Below are 19,288 nucleotides of genomic sequence, written 5' to 3'. Positions count from 1 at the left end.
GCAATTTGTCGCGTTTTCTTTTGCGGTGTTAAATTCATCTCTCATTTCAGAATAATAACGACATCGCGCTTCATTCAGTGAAGCTAGCGGAGCGTAAGCGAGCAACGAGCCCGCCACCTGCTTTTTGCTGTACATTTTGATAGTAATAGTAAGCAACGTAGTATTGCCTACCTACATTATTATTTTGTGGCAACAATATATCACAGACACAGGTTTAATACTTTCACAGATAACTTTCTTAAAAATATTTATGTCAGTGTCAGTTAGTTGTCACTCTTAGTTTCAGCTTGGCTTGTGTCATTGAGTTGTTTACGTTATTGTTGTGGGATTAAATTATTTATTTTTGCAAACTATTGATCTAAATTGGGCCAAATTGCTACTCCACTGCCTCGTATGCAGTACTTCAAACAACAGTTTCTTCTCGAAACTTTGTAATGAGTGGAAGTTTTGAAAGTAACTAACCTAACCTATTACTGATATTAAACGGCTAGAAAATTACACAAAAATGGGTGTTACAGTGTAAGTCATAGTCCAATAGGTAAATTAATGGTATTTTTGGTAGCCAGAAAGTAAAATTCATTGACTATTCATGTGATTTTTCAGTTTGCAACAGTTCCCAGTACCTGAAAACAAAACCGGTACTTATGTGATAGAAATGCTATCCAAGCGGATTCTGGCCCTGGGTGCTACGCAGCAGGGACAGTTCCTAGTTGACTGCGAGAGCTACTTGTCCCACCCCCAAATGGGTATGTAAAAACACAAATATTTAAAATACCTATATTGTTTTTTTTTGTCTACAAAGATGATTAAATAAAAGTTCTTCTACAAGTATACAAAAACACCTAATTGATAAACCCAAGATTGAAAAGAATAAGGGCCTATGTAGGCCTATTATTGATTTGCTCATAAAAACCTTATTGACTATCCTATCAACCTATTCATTATTATTAGGTATCCTATTCATAATAAAATAATTAATAGTGCATCAAACATTGTTACTTTGTATTTACCTACCTATCTTTGTAACTTTAGAAATCATTATCAAATACTTAAGATTAAGTGTCTTTATATCAATTAAAACATAAAATATCTGCCCCCAAATTTCAGGCACAACAAAAACAGTGCACATACTTCACAACTCTGAGCAACCGGCATCCGTGTTCTCAATCCTTGAGAGTGGTAACAAAAACATTCACGTCATAGCCGATGGGCTCTTCGACTTGTTCATGATCAAGCTGTCGCAACATTACACATCTAAGAAACAAACAAAGATCGAGAGTAAAGGCCCACGGTTTGAACTGGGAGACTTTTGTATTAAACTCGGTTCTGTGACTATGAATCAGAGTTTTAAAGGGATTCTTATTGAGGTAAGTGTTAAGGATAAGGAGAAAAATTATACATGGTGTCTGATAGTATTGTTAATTTATGAGCTGGCTGGCATTCCCAAGTGTTTTTAAGTGATCAAGTAGTGAATGTTATGATTTTCGATGTTCAGTGTATAATGTGTAAGTATAAATACATAATTATGCACTATGGCTATTTGTTTTTTTTTTACTTCATTACCAACATGATTTTTAATCTTACACATTATACAGTAAACATCAACGACATTGTTTCCAACCAGTGTGCTATGCGTTAGGCAGCGTTCCCACTACGCGGGACCGGCAGATCTGCCGCGCCGGTAAATCTGCCGGAAGAGCTAGTGGCTGTACAATTTATATGAAGCTATTCACATTATCTCGGGTCCGGCATTTTTGCCGAGCCCGGCATTTCTACCGAACGTTTTGTCACTACGAATTGCCGGAAGAACGACCGGGCCCGGAGTAATGTCAACGAGTTTGTGCCGGTATCTGTCCCCCGCTCGCCCCGCTCGTGCTGCCCTCGCCCCTGGATGTAAAATGAAAAGAATGGAAAATCTTTCCCGTAAAATAGGGTGTACCCGATGTTTTCTTTTATTTTGCCTTCTATTAAGATACCACCACAACACAAAAATTTCGTCGTCCATTGTGCGCGCAGGTCCAAATTCAACTGAGGACTGTCTGAATTTCTTCCGGGATCCGATGTTATGTGAACACTCTGTCCGGTGTCCGGTTTTCGGCAGATCTGCCGGTCCGGCGTAGTGGGAACGCTGCCTTAGTTTTTATAACTTTAAAGCTGACCTTTTCACTACCAATATCAACTGCATTCTTCAGTCATTTGTTTTATCTAACAATGACTATCACAGATCACCAATTCTTCACTTCATCTGCACGATTCTTCACTTCACAACTCAAACTATAACTACACCATCCCTCCCCAGGTGGAATACCGTCCCTGCGTGACCGCCAACGCCGTCTGGGGCCTCCTGCGTGAGTTCCTGCAAGGCCTGCTCGGGAGCACCACCGTGATACAGCCTCCGCAGCACCTCAAGAACCGCATGAGTGAGATCTACACGCCCATCGACACAGTGCACCAGTATCTGGAGCTGTTCAGCGCGTATAGAAAGACCACTGCGCTGCGGGTGCAGTAGGAATAAATTAGGTTTATGTTATTTATTTGTTTTTTTATTTAATTTTACAAAATACTAGTTTTGATAAATAGTAGCACTTCCTGAAGCGTAAAGAGCCGAGCTAACATAAGTAAAATAAAATAGGTAATCTTACAGTAATTTTCATACTAACAACATGTATCAATAAGTTAATAATACTTGACTTATTTAATTATCTTACAATGCTACTTTATCTTATACTTACTTAGTATGAAAGTGAAAATAGGTTTGTCTTCTTTCACGTCTCATTGCCAAATGATTTCAAAAAGTACAACAGGCACCTTTTGTATCCGTAAAATTACAGCTAAAATTAATAACTAGTTATGTTCTAAATAAAAATGGTTTAAAATACTGCTCAGCATAGTCCTTAAAAACAGCGTCTTTCATGATAAATAAACTATATGTATCCGTTGTCTACACAATGGACTATGTTGTTTGCTTCCCTGAGCCTTCCTTCCTTGGTCTTGAAGTAGCCAACATTCCAGAAGTCGTCAATATCTATAGCCTTGTCTCCCTGGAAAAAATATTTGAAATACAGACAATTAAATTTACATTATTCACAAAAAAATACATTGTGTTTGACGACCGAATGGCGTAGTGGTTAGTGACCCTGACTACTGAGCCGATGGTCCCGGGTTCGATTCCCGGCTGGGGCAGATATTTGTTTAAACACAGATATTTGTTCTCGGGTCTTGGATGTGCCCGTAAAATGGCAATAGGCCCGCCCCCTATTACATTGGGACTAACATAACACTCTGGCGAAAAGTGGGTGCAGCAATGCACCTCTGCCTACCCCGCAAGGGAGTACATTAGTACAAGGAGTGAGTGCGTGTTTTTTTTTTGTGTTTGAATGTTAACTTAAAAATCCATTTATATGAAAACATATTGATAAAATATTGTTTTATAGGTATATGACAAAAGGCATTGTGTAGATCATAATATACAAAATGAATCAATCATCTCACCGAAATATCCATATCGATCGCATCTTCCGGATCCAGTACAATGAAAGGCGTAGACTCCATGCTAAACGTCAGGCCAAAGAACGAATACTTCTTAACTTCTTCCTGATATTTATCCCAGGAGTAAACCCTCTTGGAGTCTGAACCCATCTCATCGATCTGGCTCGCCAATGCATCGTAATAGTATTTCATGAGTTCATCGTAATGTTTAAGTCTCAATTCTTGTGTTGTACAGGCGTATATGAAGAAACTAATGTCCAGAACTGGAGACGCATATCTGGACAATTGAAAGTCGATCATTTTAGCATCGACTGGAACTTTATTTTCGTATTTGTATAAGAAATTTGTAGTCCAAGAGTCCCCGTGACTTATAACACCAGTTTCCTTCGTATTACGTACCGCCTCTATACATTTGTTAAAGGCTTCTGGTGTAGCAAACTCCTTTATCTTATCCAAGTAGATGGAATCTGGATATTCTTTTTCGACAGCATCAATAGCGATTTTGCAAAGCCGGCCCCAGAATTTCTTATACCAAGGCCAGTGTCGCTCGAGATAGTATGTCTCAACAACTCTGTTGCTGATCCTTTCGAATCCTTTTGGATCCTGATCTTTCATCGCAAAGGACATTGCGTGGAATTTGGCGAAGGTCCTCAAAGTTACTCGGCAGTGTTCGATATCAATGCCATCTTGCCTGACAGCAGCGGTGACAAAGTTCTCTAGAGTGGCGTCACCTAGAATGATGTAGTCATTCTCTCCATCAGTGTAAGTTGCGAAGACTCGGGGACAGTTCACGAATGGGTCTTTTAAATTCTTCGTCGCTTGGAACTTAATAAGCTCTGGTAAGACATCTTCGTAGAATCTGATCTCGTTCTCAAAAAACTGATTACTACGAAACGTAAGTCGTCTGCAGAGACCCTTCGGGATGGACTTTAGGATGACCTGAACATGTTTCGGGTTGTCAGTTTTGGGGTTTTTGCCGTGAATCTTAATGCACATGAGCTCACTCATGTATGAGTCCCCTGCGCCGGTTCCCTTAACATACTGTAACATAAAGAAGGTTATGTTAAAAGATGATGAGATTGTCATATCCTATGCTGGGGATTGTTAGTGAATCAGGCAGCAATGGAAGTTGAGGAGGAATACCAAATGTCTACATAGGGAAAACTAGTCAGTTACTATGCCTATAGGTAAGTGTACTGCTGGAAGTGTCTGCTACTGCTACCATACCACCACCGACACATTAGCAATTAACAACCCATAAGCAGCGTTGTTATACATCTGTCAGATCGATACAAGTTACGTCAGATGTGACAAGCGGGCGACCCTGCTTAAGGATTGCTAATGTTCGGTGGTGGTAATCCCGCTGGTGTTTGAAGAAGAAACTGTAAAACAGAGCGTCACGGCGCTCCTTGGGTCCCGTAGAAGGTAAGTTTATTAGATGATGAGGACCGATAATGGATGATAAAACTGGGTAGAATATGGAGCAATACCTACTTCCTATAGTTCAATAGAGAAAATTGAATGCAATATACAAGAATTAATTGAAAAATTGGTCTGACGCAGACGAGTGCAGTGTTACGCAGTGTAAACATGGTAAGTATTTGATCACACTCACAGATGTTATGATAACACACCTAGGTAGTCTGTTGAAGTGTTTGCTATAATACAAATGGTACTTCTTCGCTATCTAGCCATCATAAATGAACAACAAACAATTTACACATAAAAATGTATAGGTAATTAAGTAATATGTTATGCTCGCACGACACTTGGCTATTCGTATTTCATGTTTGCTGTATTTGCCAAATACCTACTCTAAAAGTCGTTGATATGGTTTGCAACCTATCACGTGAGTACAAATGTGCCGCGAAAAGTATTATCATCAATAACAAATACACGTCAACAACCCTTACGCACTGGACATAGGAATCTATTAAGTACCGAATTCTACAACAATGTTCCTGGATTTGCTCGTCAAGTCACTTCCGGCCGAGCGTCTATGGTCTTAGGTTCGAATCCCGCCCGGTCCAAGCAGATAAAAAAATCTAAAACTTACCTCCCAATGTGTAAACTGGCAGTCCTCTTTGAACCAGTCGGTCAAAGCCTGGCTCAGTCGCTCGTTCGTCAGACATTTAGACACTTGGAGAAGAGAAGTATAGTCTTCCATGGTTCAAACTATGAATAAAACAACGGTATTGTAGTGGTTTTAGATGCACCTAAGTACATACATTTTATATAAAAAAGTAAATTAATACTTTGTAGGTACCTACCTAGGTACGTTTCGTTAGTAAATAAGTTTTCGAATCAGGTAGGTAGTTATTTAAAAACAGTTTCTGTAATACTCACTTGTAGGTATGTTTAAGCTGAGCTTAACTTCATAACAGGCACATTACTCTTCAAAACAAATGAATAAGCTAGGTAATTACATTCAAATTCAAATTTAACCAACACAGTTAATATTTTAACAATGTCATCTAACAAAATAATAGACAAGAATGACAACTGAAGAGACGAACTAGTTTCTATTAAATAAGTGACACCTAGTAGACGGCTGTATAAAATTTGTTTCCGTTGCCTCGATGTGTTAAGAAAAACGGGACCTCCCTGATTTGGGCGGGTAATTCTAATGCATTTCTAGCGCCAAATCCTATGACATGGCGGGAATGACGCGACGCTCGTGACGTGGCAGGGATACCAGCTCAGAAATAAAAAAAATCACACTGTGTAAATGCATAGTTATCTTATGCATATAAGTTATACAGGTGATTATGACATAAATTACTGCCACTGATTGCTTAAAAAAAACACAAAAATTTTGTAAGTATTTTATTTATTAGAGTTAGCCGAAGAAGTCACAAAATCACATCTGTTAAAACATATATTATCTACCTACTTAACATTACTGAAAACCAATGAAAATAACACACAAGACAAATTTATAGACTTCAACAATGCACAATGATAAGCGTACGTATCGTATAAGATCCATCAATATGATTGGTTATAAAATAGCACTAACATATTTTTTATTTACCTCAATAAAATTGCTGAATCTTATAAATAAAACCATAGGTTAAAGATTTTACTAACTGAAATTCAAAACTAGAAAAAAATTATACCTTCAACCATTTTAATATTTAATACTTATCTCATTTCAACTTTCCACTTACACTAGTCAGACTCCAGTAATAAACTACTTAAGTACTTAAATGTATCCGTAATCTACACAATGGACGACGTTGTTCGCCTCTCGGAGCCGTCCTTCCTTGGTCTTGAAGTAGCCAATCTTCCAAAAGTCGTCTACGTCGATTGCCTTGTCACCCTGTAAGCAAATAAAGATAGGAAGAATTTAGAATTTTTGGTTATAGGTTCAGTATTAATTAATACACTAGCGAGAAATGCAAAAGTTCCACTAACAATATCACCAAATTGCTCCTAAACGGAAAAAACTAGCTTCATGCTAGCAGCGTATCAGAATAATTATAACAAACTAAAATTTAAATTTTTATGACCGAATTTTGTGATGACATTTTTTAAGTGGAACCTCTTCATTGTGCGAGAGAGTATTAGTATTAATAAAAAACTGCAAGCCAAAGTATTAAAAAAAATCTCACCGGAACATCCATGTCGACCGCATCTTCTGCATCCAGCACTGTCAAAGGCGTAGATTCCATACTGCAGGAGAGACCAAAGAAAGAGTATTTCTTGACCTCTTCCTGATATTTATCCCAGGGGTAAACCCTCTTGGAGTCTGAACCCATCTCATCGATCTGGCTCGCCAATGCATCGTAATAGTATTTCATGAGTTCATCGTAATGTTTAAGTCTCAATTCTTGCGTTGTACAAGCGTATATAAAGAAGCTGATGTCTAGAACTGGAGATGCACATCTAGCCAGTTGAAAGTCAATCATTTTGGCGTCAACTGGGACTTGTTTGTCGTACTTGTACAAGAAATTCGTAGTCCAAGCATCCCCGTGACTTATGACACCAGTCTCATCCGTATTGCACGCGGCATCTATGCATTTCTTATAGGCTTCCGGTGTCGCAAACTGTTTGATCTTATTCAGGTAAATAGAATCTGGATATTCCTTCTCGACAGCGTCAATAGCGATTTTGCAAAGGCGGTCCCAGAATTTCTTGTAACGCGGCCAATAACGCTCATGATAATAGGTCTCAAAGACGCAGTTGCTGATCCTTTTGAATCCTTTCGGGTCTTGATCCTTCATTGCAAAGGATATGGCATGAAACTTGGCAAAGGTTTTTAAAGTCACCTTGCAGTGTTCGATATCAATGCCCTCTTGCCTGACAGCGGAGACAAAGTTCTCCAGCGTAGCATCGCCAAGAATGATGTAGTCGTTCTCTCCATCAGTATAGGAATCGAAGACCCTAGGGTAGTTAACAAAAGGGTCTTTCAAATTCTTCGTCGACTGGAACTTGACAAGTGCTGGTAGAACGTCTTGGTAGAATCTTATCTCGTTTTCAAAGAACTGATCGCTTCGTAACGTGAGGCGTCTGCAGAGACCCTTCGGGATGGTCTTCAGAATGACTTGGACGTGTTTTGGAACGGCAGTTTTAGGGTTCTTGCCGTGAATCTTGATCTTTATGACTTCACTCATATAAGAGTCTCCTTTTCCTGGCACGCTGACATACTGGAATATAAATAGAGTTATTTTCCAATTGTATATTTATTGACAATATTTTTTGTGTTGACTAAAGGTACAAAACAGGTTTTTAATTATCTGAAAACCTGTTCAATCATTCAATTCAGACAGAGGACATTAATCTAGAAAAAAACCTAATGCCGACATCTCTATATATCGGGTCAATATAAAGGTCATTCGTAGCAGGTATGTGGAAACAGGTCCACAACACTTATTTATAGCTTTAAATTACAACAAAAACACTATTAATATGATAATATTAAGTAGGTATAGTTTGTTGCATTTCCAATTGGTCATTGTAAGATAAAAGATGAACCAAAACTGCTAAAACACTGAAGCTCTTTAGAATACAAGATAATGTTACGACGTCCCTACTGAGATAGTAATAAAGAAGTATTTTAATGAAATATCCTATACAACAAAATACAATTGTAGAAAAATTATAATAATTTGTGATCGGTTTTCAAATAAAAAAATATAAAATCTGTCTGTAATAAAGTCAGTGGTAAATTGTGCAACGACTGCGATAAAGTATCTACCATTTATTGCTTTATACTAATTTAATCCCTTGTGTCCAGAAGTAACTATGAACAACATCATCTTCTGGGCCCTGTCAATATCTTTCAGCCACATCCACAAATCTGTCTGCCCTAGCTGGGGTTTGAATCCACGATTATAGAGTCTGGGGGGTCACTCTATATGTCAAAAAACTTAGTTTTGGAGTCGTGGATAGTTGGAGAGGATCTCGTTGTAGTAAACGTGCCGATTGCACGACAGCCCCCATGCGTTCGTGTATCGTCAGTATAAAGTAGCCCACCTGATAGTAATAGTTAAGAAGGTTAAGTACAAAAATAAATTGAGGCTATCAGCGCAAAAGTGGCGTATCTTTTACAGACACAATTGATTTCACGCACATGTCAAAATTAGGCTAAGTTATACGTAAATAAAAATTTTTTTTTATTGATTTGATTTTCATCGTGTCTTCAAAAGATAGCCTCAAAAATGATGCAAAAAACATTACCTCCCAATGTGTAAACTGCAAGTCTTCATTGAACCAGTCGGTTAGAGCCTGGCTCATACGTTCGTTTGTCAGACATTTGGACACTTGGAGCAGAGACGTGTATTCTTTCATTGTTGAAACTGTAAATAATTATAATAATCATTTAATACAATACAATATGATGTTATTCAAAAAACACACAACATAAATTACAAAATATTAGTAAGCACAATAGGCGGCTTTATCGCTGAAAGCGATCTATTACATGAAATATTTATTTTTATAATAGTTTACCTACGCCTTTATTGTAGGTACTTATCCTAACTTAATATTATAAATGCAAAAGTAACTGTGTCTGTCTGTCTGTTACTCTTTCACGCCAAAACTATTGAACGGATTTGAATGAAATTTGCTATACATATGGTCTAGACCCTGAGAAAGAACATAGGCTACTTTTTATCCCGGAATTCCCACGGGAAAACTTTTTAAGGTGAGACGAAGCTCGCAGGAACAGCTAGTGTTAAAATAAAGTACAAGTATTTTGTTTCAATCAATTTCTTCCTCAGCTTTGTAGGCGGTTGTGGCTGAGACAGAGTGTTGTGGCGCTCCTTGGTAGATGCCTATGTCCAGCAGGGCTTGAGCCCTTGGTAATTGATTACCATGTCTTGGATTATCCACATATGCTTCACTCGATGTAATGAAGCAGGGCTATTGCCATCTTCAGCCACATCCAAGATTGTGAACATTGTGTTTCGAGAAATATCTACTCCTGTCGGGAATCGAACCCAGGGTCATTGACTATGCGCTTCAGTTAGTTTACTAAGCACTACATCATTTGACGGAGCTGTGAAGCTTGAAAAAAATACTTAACTACATAAATATTACTTACCTGGAATGTATAATCCAGACTGTGTATCTCTAACCGTCACTCTATTTTTAAAATCACTTAAAAACAACTGCCTTGGTTTAGGGGCGTTTCAAAACAAATGGCGATACCGGTCCTAAAGTTTCTATTAAGTAGATGCGTGAAAACAAAAAAGCGGCTGTTTGAAAATGTGTTTCTTTGCCTCGTTGCTATAAGATTAGCATGGCCTTCGTAATTTGGGCGGATAATCCACAGATAATGACAGAGTTACAAGTTATTGATAGAACGTTAGAATAAATTATGTTTTTTTGCATGTCCTACCACAACATGGATTGATTAGTTTTTATGAAATTATAACAACAAATATTATAAAATCATTTTCATCGCTGCCTATCCTAATCCTAATCCTAACTATATTATATTATATATTATAATATTATAAATGCGAAAGTAACTGTGTCTGTCTGTCTGTCTTTCTGTCTGTCTGTCTGTTACTCTTTCACGCCAAAACTACTGAACGGATTTGAATGAAATTTAATATACATACGGTCTAGACCCTGGGAAAGAACATAGGCTACTTTTTATCCCGGAATTCCCACGGGAAAACTTTTTAAGGCGAAGCAAAGCGCGCGGGAACAGCTAGTAAATAATAATTTTAAATATGCAATGAGTAAAGGAAATCAATTGTCCGTTAAGGTTTATTCTTCTACTTACGGTAATTTAATAAAAAAAAAATATTTGAAATCTACTATAAAAGTTGAATAAATTTTATACTATTAACGGTAAGTATCCCTTTACCTACATAATATTTATAAAAACATTACCAAAATTATGTTATTAATTAGATAGATATTTTTAAAATTTACCTGTCTAGTTACAGTAATTTTCTTTCGATTATATATTTCGATTATCTGGTTTAATCTCCTGTTTGATTGAACCGCTAGCCCGTTCATTGGATGACGCTACTCAGTTGAATGACTAAAGAACAACTCGTCAAGTGGTTGATTGTAACGTCCAACGTCTTGACTGAACGTTATTCAGCGAAGTCGTTAAATGGGATATAGTATAGCAATTTTGTAATGTCTGGTTAGGATGAACATGACCAGACAAGAGTCAACAAAAAGATTATGTTCAAAGCTCTCATCTCACAAATTAACTAAAAAATTACAATAAACGTACCTTGATATTGTTGTTCATAATTATCCAGTTTTAGCACATTTTTTTCTTTGAAACTATCCGCCGACGGTGTAATAATAGGTAAATCCATGTTGTCACACAATTTTAACATAAATAACGCACTTTAAAGCTAATTTATTTGCAAAAAATAACAATACAAGTGCTTTTTGTGTCAGCTGTTCGCTGTTAGACGCCATATTTGTTTTATTCACCACCTGACTGATTTTAAGTCCGCTAACTAGTTGGACGTTTTGTGACGCTTGTACATTCAACGTTCGGCCTAGTCATACAACTGAATAGCGTCATCCAATGAACGGGCTAGCGGTTCAATCAAACAGGAGATTAAACCAGATGCCTGCGACATATACACTACTTTCGTGATGATAGAATTTGCATTAGGCAGAGATAAAGCCAGGTATGAATATTGAATGATACATTATTTGGTCCTAATTACTATCAAACTATATTTATTAGCTATTACAAAAATAATTATTAACTATTTTTTTAGGCCTTAATATTAATTTAAATAAATCCGTTATCAACACAGTGAACGACGTTGTTCGCTTCCCTCAGTCTTCCTTCCTTCGTCTTGAAGTTACCGATTTGCCAGAAGTCATCGATGTTCAGAGCTTTGTCACCCTGGAAAAAGGGAATTGAGTTTATAATACAAGCTTGAAAAAATAATTATACAGGTGAAAAAATAATTATACAGGGTGTTGCAAAAAGGGTATACTAAGCCGAAACCTACATGTGCAGCGTGGTATATCTAAGCCTGTAACTGTAATCAGAATTTCGAAATTCGCGAAAAAAAAAAAGATTTTCCATAGAAACTTTGTTGGTCGTGACTTTACTATGGAGAATTAATTTTTTTCGCGAATTTTGAAATTCTCATTTCAGATTCGGGCTTAGATATAACATGCTGCACATGCTGGTTTCGGCTTAGTATACCCTTTTTGCAACATCCTGGCCCTGTAGCACAGGGCGCTATTAAGAGTAGAGTATAGCACTTGCTTGTCCATACAAAAAGAGAAAACGTTTTACTACCCCTAAATATTATCCAATCTCCATGATTTTTTAATATGTTATTGACACAAGGAATAACTAGGTTTATAGGTTTTCCTTTTTTCAAAATTTTCTATAGATTCAAACTTATAGGCGTCACCTCAAATAAAGTTTTTTTTGTCATTGCGACTTTGTTGAATTAAGCCGTTTGTGGATCAATAACAACGTATTTTTTAAAAAAAGCGAAACCTATAAACCTAGAATATATTAAGCTGAAGCGATTGACACTAAAATCAAAGAGATTGGTTGATATTTAGTTAGTGTAAAACGTTTTCTCCCAAAACCAGAATTTCATCAAGAAAAGTACCTATTGTCAGTCCCGAGCTGCAGTGCTCTCTATCGCACGATTGAGGGTCGGGGGGGGAAGCAAAGCACACGTACGATAGGGATGTCCATAGTGAAGTCGATAGTAGAGATGGGATCCCGCCTGCGTTATCGATATCTATAGATATACAGGATGTCCCATGTTAAATTGCACACCCGAATCATAGTGACACAACTCGTCATTCTAAACATCTTTTGTTTTAAGACTTTTGATTGTTTGCGAATTTTATTTTTGCTTATTAATTCATATAAACTTTGTTGCCTATGAGATTTTTTACTATAGACATAGACAGTAGATTTTTTTTCACGAATTTACAAAAGTCGTAAAACAAAAGTTGTTTAGAATAACAAATTAAGTCACTATAATTTTGATGTGCACTTTAATTTGGGACACCCTGTATATAAAAAGATGTGAATAGGAAAAGTTTAAAGTACTGGTAGGTTTTCAAGCAAAAAAATGACTAGTGACTATATTATATTTAATCCTCACTCAACATGGATTAGGTTACTTAGGAAATTTTATTTTCTTACATCTAAACTAACGTAGTTACTTACATAAAAATATAATACTTACTTACTTACTATAAATTGACTTGAGGCCACAAAAACGAATAATAAAATGTATTCTATGATATAATTACTTACTTAGGTAAGTATACTAAGACATCATCAGCCAATAATCATCCACTGCTGGAGGGCGTCCCACGCTGCGTTTGCCTGTTCGTGGTCTCCTCTCGAGAACTCGTCTACCCCAACGGTTATCGGTTCTTCGGCAGATATGACCAGCCCACTGCCACTTCAGCTTGCATATTTTGACAGCTATGTCGGTAACCTTAGTCCTCTGACGGATAACCTCATTTCTGATACGATCCATCAGAGAAACCCCAAGCATAGCTCTCTCCATAGCACGCTGAGCGACTTTAAATCGGTGGACCAGTCCTACCGTCAGTGTCCACGTCTCTGCACCATACGTCATCACTGGCAGGACGCACTGGTTGAAGACTTTTGTCTTCAGGCTCTGAGGAATGGCCGAGGAGAATATGTGACGAAGTTTCCCGAATGCAGCCCAACCCAGTTGGATGCGCCTTGCAGCCTCCTTGTCGAAGTAGCTTCTGCCTAGCCGTATAGTCTCCCCGAGGTAGACATATTCTTGCACAACTTCGATTGTTGCCTCACCAACGGTGACCGGCTCCGGTTTGATGTGAGCATTGTACATGACTTTCGTCTTGTCCAAGTTCATTCCGAGGCCTACACGTCGGGAAGCAGCATTTAGGCCACTTAGCATCCAGCTGACTTCCTGCAGAGATTCTGCCATAATAACGATGTCGTCCGCGAAGCGGAGGTGTGACATGTACTCGCCATTTATACATATGCCTTTCCAGTCCAACGTCTTAAAGACATCTTCCAATGCATTGGTGAACAGTTTCGGAGATATCACATCCCCCTGCCTCACTCCACGTTGCAGTTGGATAGGTCTTGTCTTGTGGTCCTGTACTTGGACAGTCATAGTAGCGGCATTGTACAGACATCTCAACACCTCGATATAGCGCCAATCGATTTGGCATCTCTGCAAGGATTCCAAAACTGCCCAGGTCTCGATGGAGTCGAAGGCTATTTCATAGTCCACAAAGGCTAGACACAGAGGCTGATTATACTTTTCGGTCTTCTGTATAATCTACTGTGTGGATGTGGTCTATTGTACTAAAGCCTTTTCGAAACCCAGCCTGCTCTGGGGGCTGAAACTCGTCTAACTTTTGGGCAAGACGGTTCGTGATAACCCTTGAGAACAGCTTGTATACATGGCTTAAAAGCGAGATCGGTCTATAGTTCTTCAGAAGGGTTTTGTCACTCTTCTTAAAGAACAATACCACGACGCTCTCAGACCATGCCTCCGGTGTAATGCCATTGTGAAGAACCGAATTAAAGAGCCTCTGGAGCTGTTCGAGGATTGCAATACCTCCAGCTTTCAGAAGCGCTGTAGTAATTCCGTCTTCACCCCGAGCCTTGTTGTTTTTAAGCTGCTCAACGGCTATCCTAATCTCGCCTATGTCGACGTCAGGGATGTCGTCAGTATAGTGGCGTATTAGTGGCGCTCTGGAATCGGTGAGCTGAGCCACAGACTTCTGCGCGTGTGAAGCATAAAGTTGTCCGTAAAAACCTTCGATTTCGGCAAGAACCTCCGGCTTAGAGGCAACGATATTACCATCTGCAGATCTCAACTTCGTCAAGTGGCCTCTCCCAAGTTGCTGAACGAAGACTTTTGACCCCCGATTTTGCTCAATTGCTGCTTCTATGGCGCATGTGTTGGAGCGACGGAGATCTCTTCGAATCAGCTTCTTTATACGCTTGTTGAGTACCCGTAGATCTGACGAAGTGTCACCTGCCGACGGAAATTCGCGTCTCTGCCTCATAAGCTCGAGTGTCTCGCTTGAAAGTTTAGACTCCTTGCTTTTGCTTCTCATGCTAAAAGAAATAAATACTAAGACAACTCAACATCTATAAACAGCCCCGAAACTTTGTTAGTAGGTACTTATAAACTTATATTTTTACAAAACTATCATAATGTTTTTTAGATTCACTGCATATATAGATCTAAATAACCTTACATACAAAATGATAGTCCAAGTACCGGCAAAAGGTCTATTTTCCAATCATCAAAAATCCATTTTATGTACTTACCTACTAACTCGTTACTAGGTTGGTAATTACCTACATAATAAAATACTTACTCACATGAAATTATCACTAATTACTTGTACTTCTTTCTATTTATGTTTATTTATACAATTTATAACGGAGACAGTTGTTATCACATAATAATAATAATAATAATAAATAATTTTTATTCCAAAAAAGCTTATCTAATTACAAATTACATCTGTGCCTGAACTAGGCCAGAGACCTGTACATCAGGCATCAGCGCTCCTCCAATAGAATATAATAATAAAGCTGTGCAAATTCAACTAGGTACTGAATATGATTAAAATTAATTTAAAATAAAATTAATTAACTTAAAAATAAAATTAATTATAACTTAAAAATAAAATTAATTATAACTTAAAAATAAATAAATAAATAAATATATCTTCAATAATTTCAAGTTTCGCTCACAAGGTCACAAGTCACAACTCACAATCACAGCACAGAAATAATAATATGAAGGTAAGACGAAGACACTCCGTGTTTGGTCGCAATTTCTCGCCAACCGGCGCGGCGCGGTGGCGGCGCGGCAGCGTCCGTCGATGTGTGCGTGACGCTACTTGCATGTGTGTGTGCGGTGCCCGGCGCGGGCGAGTGCACGAGCGACAGCAATACTTTTCCTAAATACCTATTTCGCTAGGATCGCGAAGCTATACTCTCCTCTTAAGACGTGACAAGAGTCCTCCGTCGCGCTCGCTCTTGAGGCTGCGCGATGTGAGTGAGCGTGATGCAAAACTCTTGTCACGTCTTAAATGCTCCCCGTACTAGCCCTCCTGTATAATGCAATCTGCTGTTTGTTCACAAACAATTTAAAGTTTAAGCAATTAAAAATAGCCTTAAAAAACATAAAAATGCTTTTAAATGACTTACCGTAAGAGCATTCATATCCGGTGCATCTTCCGGTTCTAGAACAATCATAGGCGTCGATTCGAAGCTAAATGCCAAACCGAAGTAGGAGTACTTCTTAATTTCCTCTCGAAACTTCTCCCAAGAGTAGACCTTCGTCGAATCTGACCCCATTTCATCTATCTGACTTGACAAGACATCGTAGTAATACTTCATGAGATCTTCATAGTGTTTCAGACGTAATTCTTGTGACGTACAAGCGTAGATAAAGAAACACACATCTAGGACAGGAGAGGCGCATCTTGTCAGCTGGAAATCTATCATTTTGGTGTGAATAGGTTTGAGACCGTCGTATTTGTACAGGAAATTGTTGGTCCAGGAATCTCCGTGGCTTATCACTCCGGTTTCTTTCGTGTGGCATGCGGCTTTAATCATGTCCTGATAGCGTTCAGGTACTGCGAATTCTTTGATCTTATCCACGTATATAGAGTTAGGGTATTCAGTTTCTACGGCGTTTATTGCGATTCCACAGATTCTAGCCCAGAACCTTTGGTACCAGGACCACAGACGTTCGTGGTAGTAGGTCTCGAAGACGAGATTGCTGATTCTCTGAAACTCTTCAGGTTCTTGGTCTTTCATAGCGAAGGACATTGCGTGGAATTTGGCGAAGGTTTTGAAAGTGATCCTGCAATGTTCGATGTCGATTCCTTCTTGTCTCAATGCGCTTCCGAAGTCGTACAGCGAAGCGTCTTCGAGTATTATGTAATCGTTCACCCCATCGGCGTAGGAAGCAAAAATTCTCGGGTAGTTATCGAATGGCTCCTTTAACGTTTTCGTAGATTGGAATTTTATCAGAGCTGGCAACACTTCGGTGTAGAAAATGATTTCGTTTTTGAAAAACTCATGGCTTCGGTATGTGAGCCGGCGACATTCATTCTTGGGGATGTTTTTGAGGATGACTTGGACATGTTTCGTCTCATCTTTGAGGTTTTTACCGAAGATTCTTATGCGGATAACTTCGCTCAAGTATGAGTCGCCTTTGCCGGTGTCACTGACATACTGAAAAAACAGAAAGAAAAGATTTGGTGACGTATAGTCGTTTGCAATAGAATCCAACAATCATGTAAACAAATATGGCGGACTGACATTGACAGCGTATTGTTTATGCCCATAGTGATGTCATAGTGTTCTAATTAGACTTCATAGACTATAAAATAAAACTGATTATATATAAAAAAGTGTTTATTAAAACAAATTTAAATCTTCGTCTTCTTCATCATCACTATCAAAAGTGTCGCCAGTGACCGTAATTATAAATGGAACCACTGTGTCATCGCTTGCCGTGTCTAAAATGCCGTCGAGCTTTTTCATTTCTTTCTCTTCCTTTTTTCGTTTTGGTTAATTATATTAAGCTCTTGGAAATTATTTTTTATTGTATTCAAATAATATTAAATTAAAATAATTTATGAAATTAAAATTAAAAGATAACTTCAGATTACGAACAACATTAACTTTTCAATGACTTATAGAGTTCGATGAGTAAAAAACTAAGATGACAGCTTGTCAAATACTTCGAAATTTTACATACCTAAATACAAGTTAAATCGTGTTGAAGATAATGTGAAAACAATGGTGCGTTCGTTGAAATCAGACTATGTTCATAGTTGATCGTCAAATGTATGTGATTACGGAGTAATCGTGATAATTTGGTTTGTTTACATGATTGTTGGATTCTATTGCAAACGACTATAGGTATAAAGCAGGAAGTCACAGGAAGTACAATAAGCAGCGCCGCGTCTATCGGACTTCGTATAGATAGTGAAGCTTCAGTATTGCATAATTGCATGTATTGCTTTTAAGTTGGATCAACTTCTAATCGGTGAGGAAAGGCTGCTGTTATTATTATAATGTCCGCTTCAGAACATGTAAATCTTTGGGCTTTTGGGCAGATATTTGTTTAAACATAACTAGGTAAATTTTTCCCCCAGTCATATATGTGGTCCAAGGTGTGTGGATGGCAACAATCGTAAAGCAAAAACTGCAGCATTGCGCTCTTATACCGAATTTATAAGACCTAAATGTTATCATTGCTATCGACGATAGACAAATTAAACAATGTTATTTGTATTTTTAGATAGCATCTTGTGAATGTACTTTTGTGAACTGCTTTATTTCTTTTCTATATACGTAGCTACAAGGAAATGCCCCTACGTTTGTAGTAGTCTTCTTTCCAGTTTTTTTAACCGTACCGGATATTGATTCTTTGGCATAGTTCTGGATATTATATAAATTATTATTAGGTGATAAATATGTATAATATTAAGTACCTCCCAATGTGTAAACTGGCAGTCCTCTTTGAACCAGTCGGTTAAAGCCTGGCTCAGTCGCTCGTTCGTCAGACATTTAGACACTTGGAGAAGAGAAGTGTTATCTTCCATTCTTTAAACTGAGAAAAAAATATTTTAAAATGTAGGTGAAACACAACATTTAATAAACGAATAATAATAATATCAACTTCCTCATATAATAATAAAAAACAATGTGTGTATTTTCAGTGCACTCTCCATTTAAATTTTTAACTCAATTGCTGAGGAAATCAATTAAATATCATATTTTTGTAAATGCAGTAGTTATGACCTACGTATAAGTACATAAAAAATTATCATTTTTTTATTCTAGACTGAGAGAAACTAGAGACTATTGTCTATACTTAATCTCTAGTTTAGATCATTACAGTTCAAATTATTTATTAAATAAAACCCAACAAACACTAATATAATCTATGTCACTTACATTATTATAGATCGTAATCGAAGACTCGTAAAATATAAACAATCAATTTGTGTACAATAATATAACAAACTAACCGCAGCGGTGGCGGATGTAAACTAAATCCAAAATATTGTGCTGAAAACAATAACTCGACTGTGTAAGGTAGGTGTCCTTTGCTTCGGTTAGATTAGAAAAGCGCGGCCTTCGTAATTTAGTCGGTTAACTCTGTCAAACGCTGTGACAAGGCGGGAATGACGTGGCCGGGTTGCCAGCGTAAGTTTTTATAAATTATTTCAGCTAAGATGCTTCTTAAACTGCTTTTAAGTGATTTTCCTATGTAATGAAAAAACTACCCGTATTGTTGTGTCATAGAAGTTGTGAGGGCCCTTTCTT

General features: G+C 37.8%; 4 protein-coding genes across 7 annotated transcripts; 1 reads left to right on the top strand and 3 right to left on the bottom strand.

The window, feature by feature from the left end:
• The first annotated feature begins 277 nt into the window (after positions 1–277).
• Positions 278–2,534, top strand: LOC105393238 (mediator of RNA polymerase II transcription subunit 20). The gene is made up of 4 exons (XM_038111177.2): positions 278–519; positions 604–746; positions 1,108–1,367; positions 2,300–2,534. The coding sequence occupies exons 1-4, from the start codon at positions 506–508 to the stop codon at positions 2,507–2,509; spliced, it is 627 nt and encodes a 208-aa protein (XP_037967105.2). The 5' UTR covers positions 278–505; the 3' UTR covers positions 2,510–2,534.
• A 322-nt stretch (positions 2,535–2,856) lies between these two features.
• Positions 2,857–6,188, bottom strand: LOC105393263. 4 transcript variants are annotated; one of them, XM_048631468.1, is made up of 4 exons: positions 5,836–6,188; positions 5,546–5,664; positions 3,493–4,530; positions 2,857–3,041 (listed from the first exon to the last, which is right to left on the bottom strand). In XM_048631468.1, the coding sequence occupies exons 2-4, from the start codon at positions 5,654–5,656 to the stop codon at positions 2,925–2,927; spliced, it is 1,266 nt and encodes a 421-aa protein (XP_048487425.1). In that variant the 5' UTR covers positions 5,657–5,664; positions 5,836–6,188; the 3' UTR covers positions 2,857–2,924. The 4 variants fall into 4 exon arrangements, with proteins under 4 accessions (XP_048487425.1, XP_048487428.1, XP_048487426.1 ...); XM_048631471.1 differs by lacking the exons at positions 5,546–5,664; positions 5,836–6,188 and adding an exon at positions 5,166–5,462; XM_048631469.1 differs by lacking the exons at positions 5,546–5,664; positions 5,836–6,188 and adding an exon at positions 4,980–5,089.
• Positions 6,189–6,605: 417 nt separating this feature from the next.
• Positions 6,606–10,181, bottom strand: LOC125488460. Its single transcript, XM_048631472.1, has 4 exons — positions 10,040–10,181; positions 9,172–9,290; positions 7,104–8,138; positions 6,606–6,811 (listed from the first exon to the last, which is right to left on the bottom strand). The coding sequence occupies exons 2-4, from the start codon at positions 9,280–9,282 to the stop codon at positions 6,695–6,697; spliced, it is 1,263 nt and encodes a 420-aa protein (XP_048487429.1). The 5' UTR covers positions 9,283–9,290; positions 10,040–10,181; the 3' UTR covers positions 6,606–6,694.
• A 1,428-nt stretch (positions 10,182–11,609) lies between these two features.
• LOC105393275 lies at positions 11,610–19,033 on the bottom strand. The gene is made up of 4 exons (XM_011565012.3): positions 18,917–19,033; positions 18,451–18,569; positions 16,148–17,182; positions 11,610–11,830 (listed from the first exon to the last, which is right to left on the bottom strand). The coding sequence occupies exons 2-4, from the start codon at positions 18,559–18,561 to the stop codon at positions 11,714–11,716; spliced, it is 1,263 nt and encodes a 420-aa protein (XP_011563314.3). The 5' UTR covers positions 18,562–18,569; positions 18,917–19,033; the 3' UTR covers positions 11,610–11,713.
• Positions 19,034–19,288: the final 255 nt, after the last annotated feature.

This window comes from Plutella xylostella, chromosome 28, assembly GCF_932276165.1.
Source record: "Plutella xylostella chromosome 28, ilPluXylo3.1, whole genome shotgun sequence".
NCBI classification, from domain to species: domain Eukaryota; kingdom Metazoa; phylum Arthropoda; class Insecta; order Lepidoptera; family Plutellidae; genus Plutella; species Plutella xylostella.
The sequence above is the reverse complement of the archived record's forward strand: the minus strand, read 5'-3'. Positions and strand labels throughout refer to the sequence as shown.

Bases quoted from the DNA above. Each gene is read 5' to 3' on its own strand.
- LOC105393238 (XM_038111177.2), top strand. The intron at 747-1,107 runs GTATGTAAAAAC...CCCAAATTTCAG, and splicing joins CTTGTCCCACCCCCAAATGG to GCACAACAAAAACAGTGCAC. The intron at 1,368-2,299 runs GTAAGTGTTAAG...ATCCCTCCCCAG, and splicing joins TTAAAGGGATTCTTATTGAG to GTGGAATACCGTCCCTGCGT.
- LOC105393263 (XM_048631468.1), bottom strand. From the start codon at position 5,656: ATGGAAGACTATACTTCTCTTCTCCAAGTGTCTAAATGTCTGACGAAC. The intron at 4,531-5,545 runs GTAAGTTTTAGA...TTTATGTTACAG, and splicing joins GCCAGTTTACACATTGGGAG to TATGTTAAGGGAACCGGCGC. The intron at 3,042-3,492 runs GTGAGATGATTG...TATTTTTTCCAG, and splicing joins CGATCGATATGGATATTTCG to GGAGACAAGGCTATAGATAT.
- LOC125488460 (XM_048631472.1), bottom strand. From the start codon at position 9,282: ATGAAAGAATACACGTCTCTGCTCCAAGTGTCCAAATGTCTGACAAAC. The intron at 8,139-9,171 runs GTAATGTTTTTT...TTTATATTCCAG, and splicing joins TGCAGTTTACACATTGGGAG to TATGTCAGCGTGCCAGGAAA. The intron at 6,812-7,103 runs GTGAGATTTTTT...ATTTGCTTACAG, and splicing joins CGGTCGACATGGATGTTCCG to GGTGACAAGGCAATCGACGT.
- LOC105393275 (XM_011565012.3), bottom strand. From the start codon at position 18,561: ATGGAAGATAACACTTCTCTTCTCCAAGTGTCTAAATGTCTGACGAAC. The intron at 17,183-18,450 runs GTACTTAATATT...CTGTTTTTTCAG, and splicing joins GCCAGTTTACACATTGGGAG to TATGTCAGTGACACCGGCAA. The intron at 11,831-16,147 runs GTAAGTCATTTA...CCCTTTTTCCAG, and splicing joins CGGATATGAATGCTCTTACG to GGTGACAAAGCTCTGAACAT.